General features: G+C 42.4%; 1 protein-coding gene across 8 annotated transcripts in view; it reads left to right on the forward strand.

Moving 5' to 3' along the window:
• CHD5 (chromodomain helicase DNA binding protein 5) overlaps positions 1-16918 on the forward strand; it is a 231290-nt gene that overhangs the window by 201070 nt on the left and 13302 nt on the right. For 5 of the 8 annotated variants that reach the window (XR_012227155.1, XM_073561775.1, XM_073561774.1 and 2 more), the window contains exons 29-38: positions 1573-1706; positions 2350-2494; positions 4610-4769; positions 5257-5333; positions 6560-6689; positions 9900-9998; positions 10370-10516; positions 12150-12258; positions 15197-15329; positions 16307-16502. Coding sequence is in view for 7 of the 8 variants with exons in the window: in XM_073561775.1 (XP_073417876.1) it covers positions 1573-1706; positions 2350-2494; positions 4610-4769; positions 5257-5333; positions 6560-6689; positions 9900-9998; positions 10370-10516; positions 12150-12258; positions 15197-15329; positions 16307-16502 (1330 nt within the window). In the remaining variant the exon portion in view is untranslated. The remainder of the gene's footprint in view (positions 1-1572; positions 1707-2349; positions 2495-4609; positions 4770-5256; positions 5334-6559; positions 6690-9899; positions 9999-10369; positions 10517-12149; positions 12259-15196; positions 15330-16306; positions 16503-16918) is intronic. The other 3 variants (XM_073561770.1, XM_073561772.1, XM_073561771.1) reach the window with 3 other exon arrangements.

Here is a 16918-nt window from a genome sequence, read left to right on the forward strand (position 1 = left end):
GATAGAGGATGTGTGATGGGTATATGGGCACTGGACTTTGGGGTAGAAGATGTTTGATGGGTATATGGGTACTGGACTATGGGATGGAGGATGTGTGATGGGTATATGGGCACTGGACTATGGGGTAGAAGATGTTTGATGGGTATATGGGTACTGGACTATGGGATGGAGGATGTGTGATGGGTATATGGGCACGGGACTATGGGATGAAGGATTTGTATGATGGGTATGTGTGCACTGGACTATAGGATAGAGGATGTGTGATGGGTATATGGGCACGGTACTATGGGATGGAGGAGATATGTATGATGGGTATATGGACACGGGACTATGGGATGAAGGATATGTATGATGGGTATATGGGCACTGGACTATGCGATGGAGGATGTATGATTGGTATATGGGCACGGGACTATGGGATGTAGGATGTGTGATGGGTATATGGGCACAGGACTATGGGATGGAGGATTTGATGGGTATATGGGCACTCGACTATAGGATAGAGTATGTGTGATGGGTATATGGGCACTGGAATATGGGATGGAGGATGTGTGCTGGGTATATGGGCACGGGACTATGGGATGAAGGATTTGTATGATGGATATGTGTGCAATGGACTATAGGATAGAGGATGTGTGATGGGTATATGGACACGGTACTATGAGATGGAGGATATGTATGATGGGTATATGGACACGGGGCTATGGGATGAAGGATATGTATGATGGGTATATGGGCACGGGACTGAGATGGAGGATATGTATGATGGGTATATGGACATGGGACTATGGGATGGAGGATATGTATGATGGGTATATGGGCACGGGACTATGGGATGGAGGATATGTATGATGGGTATATGGGCACGGGACTATGGGATGGAGGATATGTATGATGGGTATATGGGCACGGCTCTATGTGATGGAGGATAAGTATGATGGGTATATGGGCACGGGATTATGGGATAGAGGATGTGTGATGGTACATGGGTACTGGACTATGGAATGGAGGATGTGTGATTGGTATATGGGCACGGAACTATGGGATAGAGGTTGTATGATGGGTATATGTGCACGGGACTATGCTATGGAGGATATATATGATGGGTATATGGCATTGGACTATGAGATGGAGGATATGTTTGATGGGTATATGGTCACAGGACTATGGGATAGAGGATGTGTATGATGGGTATATGGGCACAGGACTATGGGATAGAGGATATCTATAATGGGTTTATGGGCATGGGACTATGGGATGGAGGATATGTGTGATGGGTATATGGACATGGGACTATGGGATGGAGGATACAGTATGTATGATGGGTATATATGGGCACGAGACTATGTGATGGAGGATGTGTGATGGGTATATTGGCACTGGACTATGGGATGGAGGATAATCATTATAATTTGTTAAAACTAACCACAGTTAGTTACTATGCACGGGCAACGCCGGGCTCTTCAGCTAATATATATATATGTATATATAAATATATATACACACACACACACATTTGGCTCTTTGTGCCACTTACTCATTGAATATTAACACTTTTTTTGTTATTACAAGGTTCTTGGGTTCAATGCTCGACAACGTAAAGCCTTCCTAAATGCCATCATGAGATGGGGAATGCCACCACAGGATGCCTTTAATTCACACTGGCTCGTTCGGGATCTCCGAGGAAAGAGTGAGAAAGAATTCAGGTACCATGATTCCTCATTTCACAGTCGTGTCTTTTTTTTTTGTTATTAATTTGTCAAATAAAAAGCATCATGATTGGACTGTTTTTTCAAGGACCAAGTGTTATAATAAAGATCTGCACCTTTCATACCAAAATAAAAGGGAGAGAGGAACTAATTCCCTTTAACTTTCCCACATCTGATTTTTTTCCAAACCAAGAAAATTATAAAATGAAGGTCATATTGTGTTACAGGTTGGGTCATATAATTTGTAAATTGAAGCAAATGAAAAAAAGAAAATAAAGAAATGGCGTGTTAATCTTGTGAACACTACTTGAAAGTTGCTCATCACTAGAGGGCAGCAGAGTTCAGTGTCGGCATTTGAACTTTACACTTCGCCATTCAGCTGAAGTCAATGGACTGTTACAGCTGCAGCTCCGTGCCATTGACATCTTATAACATTCCTATAAGAAATAATACTGAAAAATGAGAAATAATCTGAAAATGAGAGAATTTTTTCCGAATGATCGGATTTCATAGGTACCTCCTGGAGCACGGCTCCCTGCTTGTCTGATGGCTGGTGGCGCTCATAGGATGTTTCTGCGCTCCTTGCTCTCTCCATGATGCACTGTCAGGTATACATATTTACAATGAATCCTCTGTGCAGGGCGTACGTCTCCTTATTTATGAGACACCTATGTGAACCTGGAGCGGATGGGGCAGAAACCTTTGCCGATGGGGTCCCTAGAGAAGGACTATCCCGACAACATGTCCTCACCAGGATCGGAGTCATGTCACTGGTTCGAAAGAAGGTGGGTGAGTAAATGTTTGCACTAAAAACAAAGGTACGTGGAATAATAGCCGTGTAACCACCACACTGTATGTGAAGGGTGACATCTGGCTTTATATCAGTGTATCATTACTAGTGATTTCATTAAAGGGATTTTCTGGGAAAATTTGCCTCAGCCCATATGACTGCTGCAGCTAATCACTGGGGCACAAGTCCCTGAGCTAGAGATTATCTGCAATGATCATGTGTGTAAAGCCCCCATCATACACAGCGATCTCGCTAGCGAGATCGCTGCTGAGTCACAAGTTTTGTGACGCAACAGCGATCTCACCAGCGAGATTGCTGTGTGTGACACTTACCAGCGACTGGCCCCCCTGCCGGGTATCGCTGATGGTCCTGGAATGGCCAGAACATTTTTTTGATCGCTGGTCTCCCGCTGGCCAGCACGCATCGCTGCGTGTGGCAGGCGGGAGACTAGCGATCAGCGAGCTGGCGCTGATAACTAAGGTACACATCGGGTTTCTAAGCGGCGAGCAACTCTTAGAAACCCGATGTGTACCTTAGTTACCAGCGCGCTAGTGCAGGGAGCTGGTAACCAAGGTACACATTGGGTTTCTAAGTGCTGCGCGCCGCTTAGAAACCCGATGTGTACCTTGGTTACCAGATGCCTGCACCAGCGCGCTGGTAACTAAGGTACACAGTGGGTAACTAAGTGACGTGCGTCACTTGTTACCCGCGTGTCGCTGGTGCTGATCGCTGGTGAAGCTGCCTGTTTGGCAGCTCACCAGCGATCATGTAGCGACACACCAGCGATCTTGACAAGGTCATATCGTTGTTGGGATCGCTGGTCCGTCGCTATGTGTGACGGGGCTCATGGTGTCATGATATCACCGCTGCAACCTGTCCACAAAGACCAGGGCAGCAGTTCAACCACAACACTGGACCTGGGAAGGTTGAGTAACATTTTACTATTTTATCCAAGCAGAACACGATGGAGTAAGGTTATCCCCATAAAACCTTAAAAATGTTCAGAGATATCTGATCAGTGAGGGTGCAACACCTGGTACTCCCGATAACCTTGTGCCAGTGGCAGGCAGAAGTGCTCAGTCGCAGACGTGCACAGCACAGCTCCATCAACTGTATAATATCCGCGGCCGGGTGCCAAGCATCGTCACCCATTGATATGAATAGGGGGTGGATATGTAGTACTTGACCGTAGCCACGTACACCTACAAAATGTTTTCTCTTAGCGGTTTGACAGTTGGCCAACTGATCGTGACTGATCACACAGATTGACAAGACCAAAATCAAACAGATCAGTTTTGTGTATTTATAAACTGGGTGGATCCTGTTTGTTGAACCAGTCTTAAGGCCTCCTTACAAATTAGACTAACTTCGGCCAAATCCGCTGATTTCGATAGGTTCAGTGGATGAGCTAATGTGTATAGAAACCCCAATAGATGATGTTGGGGTAGATGAGGATCCGGCAAGTTGATTCCGGACTGCTGATCCTTTTGTCCTTTTAATGATAAGCCACCTCCAGAAACATGGCAGTGGCGCTCTCATAGAGAACACTATGAGAACGCCGCTGCCATGTCTCTGTTTGCGGCTTATCACTAAATGGGAGAAATGGTTGAAATAGCTGCTGGCTGAGCAATCGGACAAACCATTATTCAGCCAACCCCTATCTAGGGTGTATTAGAGCCTTAGGGCGCAGTCAGACGGCCATATAACACAGACAACGATCGCATCGCAATGCTTGGACTGATGCTTGGCGCTCCTGACCCGAATGTGACAACATGTATTTATATGCAGCTGTCATGTTCAGGTCAGGAGAGCCGACGGCCAGTCCGTGTACTGCGATTCGATCGTCGTCCGTGTTATACAGCCGTCTGACTGCACCTTTACTCAAAGCTAAATTACTTATGTAATCCAAACCTGATATTTATGGCCATCATTGTGATTCCCTGCGTCATATTATCACATTATCTTCTGCCGTCATAATTACCTTGCCCAATTGCATGGCATATTGTAGAACATAAACCAGGCAATAACTGGTCCTATGGGAAATAAACGGTCAGGGCTTTGCAGTTTAGGTTTTATCTTCTTTAATTTTTATGATTTTTTTTGTATTCAGGTTCAGGAATTTGAACAAGTCAATGGCAAGTACAGTACACCAGATATGATTCCCGAGGGTGCAGAGATCAAGAAATGCTTTGACGTTGTTTCATCAGATCCCACCACACCAGTTCCAGCGAGTCCAGCACCCCTGCCGTCAGGAACAACCCCCGTGCCAGGTACTTTATAATAAAGCAGAATCACAAAGACTACTGTTTCTTCAGTATAAGTGCCCCCTGCACACCCATACCCTCCTTATTGGCGGGCATAGTACCAAAAGTGATTGCTTATACCATCCAACTTATATGGTACCTGCTTAAACCATCTATTAAGTTTCCTACAAAAATCATCATCCACATGGAGGACAATGAGTGCTGCACAATAGAAACCAGGGTTTGCACATACATCTCTTATGCCAAAACCATTCACATTACATTCATTACATTGGATATTGTATGTTTACTCAGAATCTATGCCCTGGTCCACCTTCATTCATGAATCACAGCACTTTGACGATTTCATTTTCATTGATAATACTTTGCCTGTTCTAGCTTCATTCACTTTCATCCACAATACATTACCAACGCGATTGAATGCAATATACCCATAAACTAATTATATGTAATCGAACGGATCGACCATAGAAATCCTGGTTTTCTTTTCTAGAAAAAGTAGAAACACAGAGTACATTGTCTGAGGAGTTGGAGCCTGCGGAGCAGAAGACCAAGCCTTCAGAAATTCAGGTTAAATTATAGTCATTTTATTTATTTTTTTACAATTTCCAGTCTCTTTTCATTTCATGCACATTATGTTATGGAGGTACATAAAAATATATATATATAATAAAAATCCATTCCTTCCAGAGGGTCTTTTAGTCTTTTGAAAGCCATTTGTCCATATCTCCAGAGATGCAGAAATAAGATTTTGTTAGTAAAGTTATCTCATAATGTAATTTATCCATTTACGGTTGCATCTCTTTCTGGTTAATGATTTGATGGGGTATCACTTTGTAGATAAATTACATTAGCTGGATGCATGAATCCTCGTCCATAAATTGCAATATTTTCTCCTGTGGTTTTAGAGCTTGTTTTGGTTCCTGCGCTCTTGTAGTCATCCATTTCAGTGGATAAAGAAAACGTGTTTAAAATGAAATTTAAATTTTAATTAAATCAGAATCCTTTGCTAAAAACCAGCAGATTCTAATTATTTGGTGAGATTATAACCCTAAATATTGCAATTAAAAGGAATCTGTTGGTAAGATCAACCCCCACATTTCCCTCCCCCAAACTGCATATATGAGCATGTATGTCTTTAAAATTTAAATCCATCAACTCTTTTATATCTTATATCTGTTGCTGCATTCCCGAGAAATTAGCATTTTCATTCATATGCAAATCAGGTATTAAGTCATCTGGGCATGACAGAACATGTCAAGAGCCTCTGGCTCCAGAGCTTGTTTCACTGCCAAGCACCAGCTTCTTAACCTTGATTTATAGCTCACTGTCTTGGTTTCCTTGCCAAGCACCTGGCAACTGAAGTCACAAAGGCTGTTAAATCAAGTTATAGAGCCCAGTGCTGAGGAAGAAAACAAGCTCTGGAGGCAGTGGCCCCTTAAGTCCTCATTCACTCACAAAGCACTTTATTCATCATTTGCATATGAATGAAAATTTCTCAGCAATGCAGCAGCAGATAGATGATATAAAAGTATTGATAGACTTATATTTCATAAACCTGTAAGCCCATATATGTGGTTTGGGATGGGAAAGGGGGCTGATCTTACTGACAGATTCCCCTGTAAGCATCCAAAAATCAGTATTTTATAATTGCTTTGTTAATTTCAAAGACTGAAATGTGGAACAATTGAAACTGGAATTGATGATGGAAAACTGCCAACAATCAGATCCATACCGGCTAGAAAAAAGGTGGCATTATAGTTATAAAGATTCACTTAAGATGGTTTTACTTGTAGCCTTCAACTAAACTGGAAAAGGAAGATGTTGAGGAAAGTACAGAATGTCAAGAATCGAATGAAAAGCCAAAAAAGGAATCTGGGGAGGAAGAAGATGAGAAAGAAATGGTGGTAAACAAGAGCCCTAAAGGTAAATTTTTGTGTTCTCCATCATGTACTAGATCCAAAATTTCATTCTTCAGTTTCCTGTCTTGTTTCTGAGTGTAGTTTATCGATGATTTTTAATGGGTCCTTTCTCTGAGAGCTCTTGAAAGGTACTGTAAGGAGCTTAAGGCTATGTTCACACGTGGCGATTTTTTTCGCGGCGGTTTTGCCGCGGAAACACGAAAAATAAGCATCCCATGCATTCCTATGGGATTCCGCAATGCTGTGCTAATGCTGCGGTTTTTACCACGGCGGAATCGCAGCATGCTCATTAATTTAGCGGAATCACGGCGATCCCGCACCCATAGGATTGCATTGTTGCGGAAACTAAGCAGAACATTTGCGGATGGTACCCACGGTCCGGAGGAGAGGAGACTGTCCTCCGGGCTTTGAGTACCATATCCCTGTAAAAAATAGAATTTAAAATAAAAAATATTGTTGTTCTCACCTTCCGACGTCCCGCGCAGCCTTCCCGCCTCTCTCCACGCTCCCGGTCCCAGTAATCCTTTGCGAGCGATGACGTCCGTTCTCGCGGGATCGTGAAGTCTCGCGGTCATTCGCGAGACGTCGCGATCCCGCGAGAACGGACGTCATCGCGGTAATTCTCGCAAAGGATTACTGGGACCGGGAGCGTGGAGAGAGGCGGGAAGGTTGCGCGGGACGTCGGAAGGTAAGAATAACAATATATATATATTTTTTTTATATCCTATCTTTTACTATTGATGCCGCATAGGCAGCCTCAATAGTAAAAAGTTGGTCACACTCGTCAAACACTATGTTTGACGAGTGTGACCAACCTGTCAACCAGTTCTCCAAGCGATGCTACAGATCGCTTGGAAAATACTAGCAATTCTGCAAGCTAATTACGCTTTCAAAATGCTAGTTTTTCCGCGGGAAAATTGCGGGAATTTAAAATGCGATTTTCCCGCGGAATGGAATTCGGAATTCTCGCTGTAATTTCCGCGGGAGTTCCGCTACGAGTGAATGTAGCCTTAAGAGAAAGGTCTCCCATCTTATCAACCCAACTCGTTGAGTGGCAAAGTTTCCAAAATAGTGATATCTACAGAATGGTGTCTCTAATTAAAGGTATTTTGATATTCTTAGCGAAATACACTGACAGCAGAAAGGTAACAATGTTTTTAACTTCTGACTTTCAGGCTCCATATCTCACCATCCACTACTGCTTTGATCCTGAGACTACCATCATTTTATAGACAATCATCTCGGCTATCTCATACATAAATTTGACCTGTAACTATTTGGCATATGATTAGTTATGCAGATTCTTGTCGTGTCATTGCACTGTTACTGTTTTGCTCCTGGAAAATCTTTTTCTTCCCGTATACTACAAATCACAACCTGTTCTCACCTTCACTAATAGCTCAGTGTGTAATAATAATAATAAATAATCTTTATATAGCACTTTACAGTTTGCACACATTTTCATCACTGTCCCCGATGGGGCTCACAATCTAAATTACCTATCAGTATGTCTGTGGAGTGTGGGAGGAAACCAGAGTGCCCGGAGGAAACCCACGCAAACACGGGGAGAACATACAAACTCCTTGCAGATATTGTCCTTGGTGGGATACAAACCCAGGACTCCAGCGCTGCAAGGCTGCAGCACTAACCACTGAGCCACCATGCTGCCCTTGTTATCAGGTTGATTCCCAAGTGAAAGGTCTTTGCTTCGAATCAAGGAGCAGCCATGAAGATGATTTCCCAAGAAAAGAGAAACAGCGTCATCCAGCTCATCGATAGCGGTCTCTCAGCCAAGAAAATTGCCAAACTGCATCATGTGAGCGCCATGACAGGTGGAAGAATATGAAATAAAGTCCGTCCATCCAATCAGAAGCCACAAGGTGGATGTCCAGACAAAATATCGGAGTCAGCAAGTCGGCTCATCTCCCAAAATCTAGTAGTTCTGACGTGACAAACACGGCAGTGGAGGAGGCTCGTATGCTTCATAATAGTGAGATCACAGACGTCCTTCCAGGACTGTGTCACGCCCATTACACAAGTCTGGAATGGTGGCCGAAAAAGGTAAAGAAGCTTAGTCTTCAATATCGTCATAAGAAGCGTCGGCTCAAGTTTGAAAATCAGTAAGAAAGTGGACAATAGAAGATTGGAAATGAGTGACTTGGAGCGATGAGACGAAAGTCAATAGATTAGGCTCTCTTATGTGCTATGGGTATGAAAAGCTCCACATAGTGTTCCGAAAGGACAACAACCTGAAGCATACATCGAGATTGGCAAAGAAATGGCTCAATGACAATGAAGTAGAGATGCTGGATTGGCCTCCACAGTCTGAAAACCTCAACCCAATCAAACACTTGTGGATAGAGTTGAAGAAAAACCTGTATACATACCCAGATGAGGCGACCAGTATGTCCCAACTTTGGGAAGATGTAGAAAAGACCTGCCATCAGATCAAGAGTTCCCGGAAGGATTCAAGCAGTTTTAAAAGCCAAAAGTGGATTAACAAAATAAATAAAATTTAGATTTTTAAGAGAAAAACAGTAGCAGTGCAGTAACATGACAAGAATCTGCATAACTAATCATATGCTAAATAGTTGTAAGTCACATTAATGTATGAGATAGCCGAGATGGTTGTCTATAACATGATGGTCGTCTCACGTTCAAAGCCACCATTTTCTGAATAGTGAATATGCCACCACTGGAACCTTTGTGAGAATGAAGCTGCCACGGTGTCAGCGTAGCGATGTGCATGCCACCTTTACCGATATTCCCCTAAAAACAGCAGAGAACAGCAGTTCTCTGACCCCCATTATAAAGGGAACTGCATCCCGTAAAGTAAATGGGGTGACCCGCAGGTCCATGTACAGCCAGGGCTCCTCTACAGGGAAAAACTGGAAAGAAAGGCAGCACTCTTTTTATTTTTGAAATTAGTGGGGAGCCCAGAGGTCGGACCACCCTGATCATTGAGTAGTTGAATACCCTAGTGATATGCTATCACTTGATAAGGTGGAAAAACAATATCAACATTTGAGATGTATGTCACTTTAAAAGGACAAGGATTATAAATAGGGAATACACTCTTAAAAATGGTTAAAAGGTTCCTAAAGAAAGTAAAACATCTGAATCCTTACAAATATAGATTTTCATTGAAATTTAAAATAGGTTAAGAATAATAATAATAATAATAATAATAAGATATAATTTTTGTATTTTATAGCAGAAGTAGTTCAGGAAGAAAAGGCCATAGACAAAACCGGACTAAACAATGCACCAAACAAAGTAGAAGACAAGGAACCAAAATCAGGTACCGCTGATGGTACGAAAATGTCTTCATGTCTTCATTTTCAATGTTGTATTCTTCAAGAAATAGCTAGTAGTGGAGTCAGTTCAGCAAATTAGTGGTTTGTGTATACAGCTTCCATGTAGGCCTATGTGTTACCATGGTTACAGACTAGAACTACCTTCTGAGTGTAGTCTGATCCCCCTTCATGTGTTAATTTCTTTCAGTCTTCCGTTTTCCTCCCCTATTGTTTTTAGGTTATTAAGTAGATGTAGCAGAACATGTAAAGTAACATAACTATGTAACCATGGAGGAACATAGCTCTGCATAGGAGCTGTATACACCAGATAGGAGATTTTTAATCAAACATTGCAATTTCAGTCATGGATTATTGTTTCTTTGTGCAGAAGAGGAGAACAAAGCAGATGACAAGGAGGAAGTTGTGAATCAGCAGAATGGAGACAACTGTATAAAACAAGAAGAAGAAGAAGGGAAACGAGAAGATAGCGGGAAATATAAATTTATGTTTAATATTGCAGATGGTGGTTTTACAGGTATTAACCTCATTGCTTATCGTTAGACTATGAGGGCAGTTATCATGAATATAGATAACATTAATTTTATTTTTTTTATTCTGTTAATAACTGTAAGAAACACACAGTCCTTAAAACAGACATGTGCTAAAGGAATGTGTGCAGTTTACAGTACCTCGTATAAATAGTACAGGCATTAAGGCACACTTATGTATATACAGATATATCCCAGCACCGGGTATTGCAGTCAGTGTAATTCCATGCATATAGCTGTGGTCTTTACATGGGCGATTGAGTTACCAAATATCCTATGGATCAATAAAGGAAAACCTCACACGCTAATATTTACCAACTAACTTCATAAAACCTGGCACACCTACCTAAAGTTAAGTCAGTAAGAAAGGGGTATCCACAGTGCAGATATACTGGTTCCTGTTTCTCTGGCTTATTCAGGAGACCATTTCCCCATACACATTAGGTTTATGTTGGCAGATCCCACCGATAGCAACGGGTTCAGCCAATACTCTAATGTGTATGGAGGCACCGAACTACTGATTATCGGAGGGAGATGTCCATTGGGCATGTCCAATTTCGCACTACTGAATACTTCATTCTCCTGGAGATAAGCTGGTGGCACCCTCATAGAGAACACAGGAGCGCTCAGCCGAACGAATGCTCCTGTGTATTGAACAGAAGGCTGAGATGACTGTCTGCTGAACGATTGGCATTACCATTGTTCGATTCGACAGCCATCTAATATGTATGGATGGCCAGCTTTGCCCAGCGAAACCCACTCATCACTTTGTTATGATACATGAAAGACCTCTCATCCAAGTGGATCCAGTGTAAATGCTAGAGTCTAGCACATCCTTTATGGAAGTGTTAGGGTTTGTGGAGTTTCTGCTATCATACTTGACAGGACATTTCCTGCATTTAAAAACAAAATGCTCCTATGATACCACCATGTATAGCCAGATGGATTTCTTAGGCGGACGTCTAACCATCCAATGCATGGCAACAACTTCTCTTACCAAGACCAATGTTTCCTCAAAAAGTTGTGAAGATGGTGGAGACACTGATCCTCATCCAATTTGCAAAAAAGACAAACCATGAGATCCAGGGGTACTGGCCCACCGGTACTCCGCCTGCACAAAATCTGCTTTGTCTCTAGTGCCGGCGGCAGTGCTGGGTATTGAGATGCGAGACTCGTGCAAGTTTCTTACAAGTGTGACCCTGGCCTTATGCTGATTATAGATTTTTAGGTTCCAGACATCTTTACCAAAATCCAAAATGCAGGAAGAATAATGGACCGAGAAGGATAGAAAAGTTAGATTTTATTATGTCTATTGTTCCTGAGCCGTTTTTTTTTTCAATTCATTCTTGTGCCAAAGATCTGAGACAGACTTCAATCAGTCCCCAATTAATCAGCTAATGAGTTTAAAGTTGCCAACTTTCTTCATAGATTTTTTTTTCTTCCATCTGTGTTTGTGAACCTTTATGTGGTCTCAAATGTTACTATAAGAACTGCTGCCGATACTTGCACCAGCGATTAGTGAAGGTTATTATACTCACAGTGCAGTAAGTATTATCTCAGGTATGAGGGGTTATCATGTGGCTTATTACTCTTCTTGTTTGTGTTTTTCATCTATTTTAGAGCTTCACACATTATGGCAAAATGAAGAAAGAGCTGCCGTCACTTCTGGCAAAATCTACGACATATGGCACAGGCGACACGATTACTGGTTACTCGCCGGAATTGTGACGTATCCTTATCTGTAACCTTCCGTTCTACCTTATTGTTAGAGAAAGGGAAGGCTTGATTAGGTTTCTACACATATATCACAATTCTTATATATGTGAGTGGCAAAATCTACAAAAGCACACATCACATGAAAATAAAAATACACAATATAGATGAAAGAGGTTGTCTGGGACTTTAACATTGATGGTCTATCCTTAGGGTGGGTCATCAATATCTGATCTGTGCGGGTGCTACACACGGCGTCGCTCCCCACAGCTGCCTCTGGTGTTGGCAGAGCTGCACAACACAGAACTGTAAACTGTTTAGTGGCCATGGATGAATGTTGTAAATCCACCAACTATTCAAATCAATAGGGGGAGGATGTGCAGCAGTCGGCCTCAGCCACTATCCTGTTCATGGAGCTGTGCAGCTCTGTAACTGAGTAGTTCCTGCCACCACTGTCACCAGAAGCAATCAGAAATCGATGGCTTATCCTAAGGATAGGCCATCAATCTTAATATCCCAGACAACCCCTTTAATGTTAACCTTGGTCAGGCACATTTACGTTGCAATATTCGGCTGATGTCCTGTTATTGTTGAACCTTTTATTAGTCCAGTGAAACAAACTCCCAAAGGCTGTGTGCACACGTTGCGGATTCTGCTGCGTTTCCGCAGCGGTTTTGGCCCTGCGGAAACGCAGCAGTTCCGCTGACATGGTACAGTACAATGAAAGCCTATGGGTTTTCAAAAACACTGTGCTCACGCTGCAGTTTTTTTCCGCGCGGTTTTGCTGCGGTTTACAAACCGCAGCATGTCAATTGTTTGGGCGGTTTCCGCAGCGGTTTCACACCTTTAACATACTAGAGGTGTGAAACCGCAGGGCAAAACCGCAGGTCACTTTACCTGCGGTTTTACCTGCATTTCTGCGCGGAAAAACCCGCAGCGGAATCCGCAACGTGTGCACATAGCCAAAGTGTCCAGGAGTTGGAAGAGCCATCCCTTCCCATTCAGTGTCATTAAGAGGGGTCACCTGGCCTAGTGCCCTACATTGAGTTTGAGACCAGAGTGCTGCACTGACGATAGTGCTCAAATCCCTTTTTCCCATATTATCGCTTAGGCCAAGTTCTCCCAATGAGTATCTGATGCTTTTTTGATGTTGCAGCTTTTTTGCAGCATTTCTGCACTAATTAGCTATGTTAGCTTTTTTTTTACATGCGTTTTATTGTGTTTTTATCACATTTTTTAAGCTGCGGCTTTTGACTCCCTTTGATATTTCATGTTTTAAATAAAACTACTTTGATTTGGAAACTTCCTGTTTCTTAGATTTGATAAGACCTTATTGATGAAGTCCTGTACGGATTGCACGCGTTTGTATTGCAGAAGCTAAATAAAACCACATGTTTTTTTTTTATCTCATTCAAATCTATGGTTAAAATCCATAAATAAAACACAAAACTTGATGTGCTGCGGATTTTAAAAACACACCACGGGTCTGTTTTCGCAGCGTAAAATAAACCCACAGTGGATATGAAATGTATATTAATCTTATCCACTTTACACTGAGTTTTTAATGCGCACAAAAATCACCCAGTAAAAAAAAAAATCACACCAAATAATCATTGTTGACACTTGGCCTTAGGGCTCATTCAGACGGTCACTTTTTCTCCTACGAGTTCTATCCTTGTTTTTCACAGATAGAACTCGTACCTATGAGAGTCTATGAAGCTTTTCACAAGTCCATGTATTTTTGGAGACTGAGTGGTCCGCACAAAATCTCGGAGACTTCCTATTTTGATCCAAATATTGGACCAGTCTCGCCAGTGCAAGTCTATGGATCTGTGAAAAGATCAGATATCACTCGGATGCCATTGGCGTGCTGTCCATTTTTTCATGGACTGTTTGATATGAAAAGCTGAAGAAACCTCCACCAGTTCATTTTTTCATCCAAGAAAAACTGATGAAAAACTGACCAAACGTAGATGGTAAAAACTGACACTGACCAAAAATGCAATAAAAAAATGCAAGTAACTTATCGTAATTTCAATAAAAGGTGTAGAAATTCTGCATTGTCCAAAATTCTCCAAAAGCTCATTTCAAATGTCAAATCTGTGCCTAAATTTTGGCACCGATTTGTTACTAAAAATTTTCCTACAGGAGATTATAAAAAAAAAAAAAAAAAGGAAAAGTGATACGTTTACAATCGTCATTTGCAGATTTGCTTTTGGTTTTGTTTTTCTTACCAGTTGAAGTCACTGGGGAAAACCTGCAACAAATCCATTCTCTATCGATAAAAACAACAGAGTTTAAAAAGTCTGCAGCACGTGAATGAGCTTTGTAAAATGCATGCTACGGAAATCTGCAGCTGATTTTACCCGGTAAAATATGCAACATTTCCTGAAATTTTAAGGCATCTAGCAATGATCCAAAATGGTGATTGGTTGGTAGGAGTAAGGTGCAAATTGAGCTAATTGCTTGGCAGATTGGCTGAGCGGGTTCACAGGGCGGCATCCACCACATTTCCATAGCAGCTAATATGGCCACCTGATACAACAGAGGAGGGCCATAGGTGGGATTCTTTCTTACACCCTTGTCGATAGCGGTGATGCCTCGTGGCATTGACATTTACTTAGCCACCCTGTCTCTTTATTTGACCACCCTAGTGGAGTACAATGATTATGACCTTTCCAGCATTGTCAGTGTGATACGTGTTTCTGCTGCTGCACTGCTGCCATATTTCTATGCTTCATGTGTCGCCCGCCATGTGGGCACAACCCGCTCTTTGTTTAATGCTAATGAAAGGTTATGTCTCCTCGGGAGGTGACACCTATTTATATCTATACATTCACTCTCCTCCTAATTAGCGCTGTCTTTGCATTCAGATTCTCATCCCTCTTGTCACTATATAACTTGCTAATGATCCTTCTCCAGTCTCCGCTCCTTAATTTTTGCGCTTCCCCCAGACACGGCTATGCTCGCTGGCAAGATATCCAGAATGACCCACGGTATTTAATTCTGAATGAACCTTTTAAGTCAGAGGTCCACAAGGGAAACTACCTGGAAATGAAGAATAAATTCCTTGCCCGGAGATTTAAGGTATTTGCAGTAACACATATGGATTATTGCATATATATATTCCATGGCTTTATTTAAGATTTAAAGGGAACCTGTCATTAGAGTCATGCTGCCCAGACTAAAGGAGCATGATTTCGAGCCTGGATGCATGATTGGTGTTTCAGAAAAAGCATAGTTTGAAGCTCCTCCCAGCTCCACTCCAATTGATTGACAGGTCTCTCCCTATGGGAGAACTGGCAATCACCTAGAACAGTACTGGTAGAAGCCAGGCGGGGTCAACACCGAACTTACCATGTTGCTCCCTAACTCGCTGGCTGGCTGTTCATAGGAGCAATCGTGCAGCCAGGCTCTAATTCATGCTGCCCATGGTTTGGGAAGCATGAATCTAGTGAGAGGTTCCCTTTAAAATGATGATTTGCACATACTGTAGACATAGCAGAGATGAGTTTGTCCTCTGGTTGGATCATCATCAGATATATCCAATGGATGTGCCGGCTTCTGAGTGAACTAGGCTGAGCTAGGATAACAAGAAGAAAAGATTGCTGCACTCACGTGTTGATAATTACTTCATTTAATCAAAAACCACAGGATATTTTTTTCTTGTCTATTACCATTTCCCCACGTGCACCATCTAGAGACGGAGTGTCGACTATTTCTATTATTTCGAGCTAGAATACCAGACACCACCCAGGTGGTTCTAGAAGAAAGCAGCCCAGGTGGTTCTACAAGAAAGCAGCCCATGTGGTTCTAGATGAAAGCAGCCCATGTGGTTCTAGATGAAAGCAGCCCAGGTGGTTCTAGATGAAAGCAGCCCAGGTGGTTCTAGATGAAAGCAGCCCAGGTGGTTCTACAAGAAAGCAGCCCATGTAGTTCTAGACGCAAGCAGCCCATGTGGTTCTAGATGAAAGCAGCCCATGTGGTTCTAGAAGAAAGCAGCCATGTTTTCAGGTGCTCAGATTTCTTGGATAACTTTATAACAGTCGTGTCTGTATTCCCAGTTGCTGGAACAAGCATTGGTCATTGAAGAGCAGCTTCGAAGAGCAGCATATCTGAACATGACCCAAGATACAAACCACCCAGCCATGGCACTCAACGCCCGGCTGGCCGAAGTGGAGTGCCTTGCTGAGAGCCATCAGCATCTCTCCAAAGAGTCCCTAGCAGGGAACAAGCCTGCTAATGCTGTACTACACAAAGGTTGGTGGCCAGTATCTAGCCAATTTCTGCCTACTTGTTGCCACAGTTGACAATTTTCCATGGCTTAGGCCGGTTTTACATGTACGACATTCACGCTTGCGGGTCTCATACTCAAACTCAGCAATCTCATATATTCCTGTGAGATTGCTGAGGTTGTCAGGAGACCCTCGTCTGGTCCAAACATAGCGGTCCATAATCATACTATGAATGTCAGATGTGTGAAACCAGGCTTCGTCTGAGGCCACAAGAATGTTTAGGATGCAATGAATAATCCATAAACCCAGATTCAGGTCCTGGCCACCATCTTACCTTAATCAAAACTTGGGTGCATACGATCTGCACAAAACCATACAAAAATGTCTTTATGGAACACGTCTACAAGTTGGATCATCCCAACTTTGTGAGAATATGATACA

This window comes from Dendrobates tinctorius, unplaced genomic scaffold (assembly GCF_039654945.1).
Source record: "Dendrobates tinctorius isolate UK_male_01 unplaced genomic scaffold, ASM3965494v1 ptg000326l, whole genome shotgun sequence".
NCBI classification, from domain to species: Eukaryota; Metazoa; Chordata; class Amphibia; order Anura; family Dendrobatidae; genus Dendrobates; species Dendrobates tinctorius.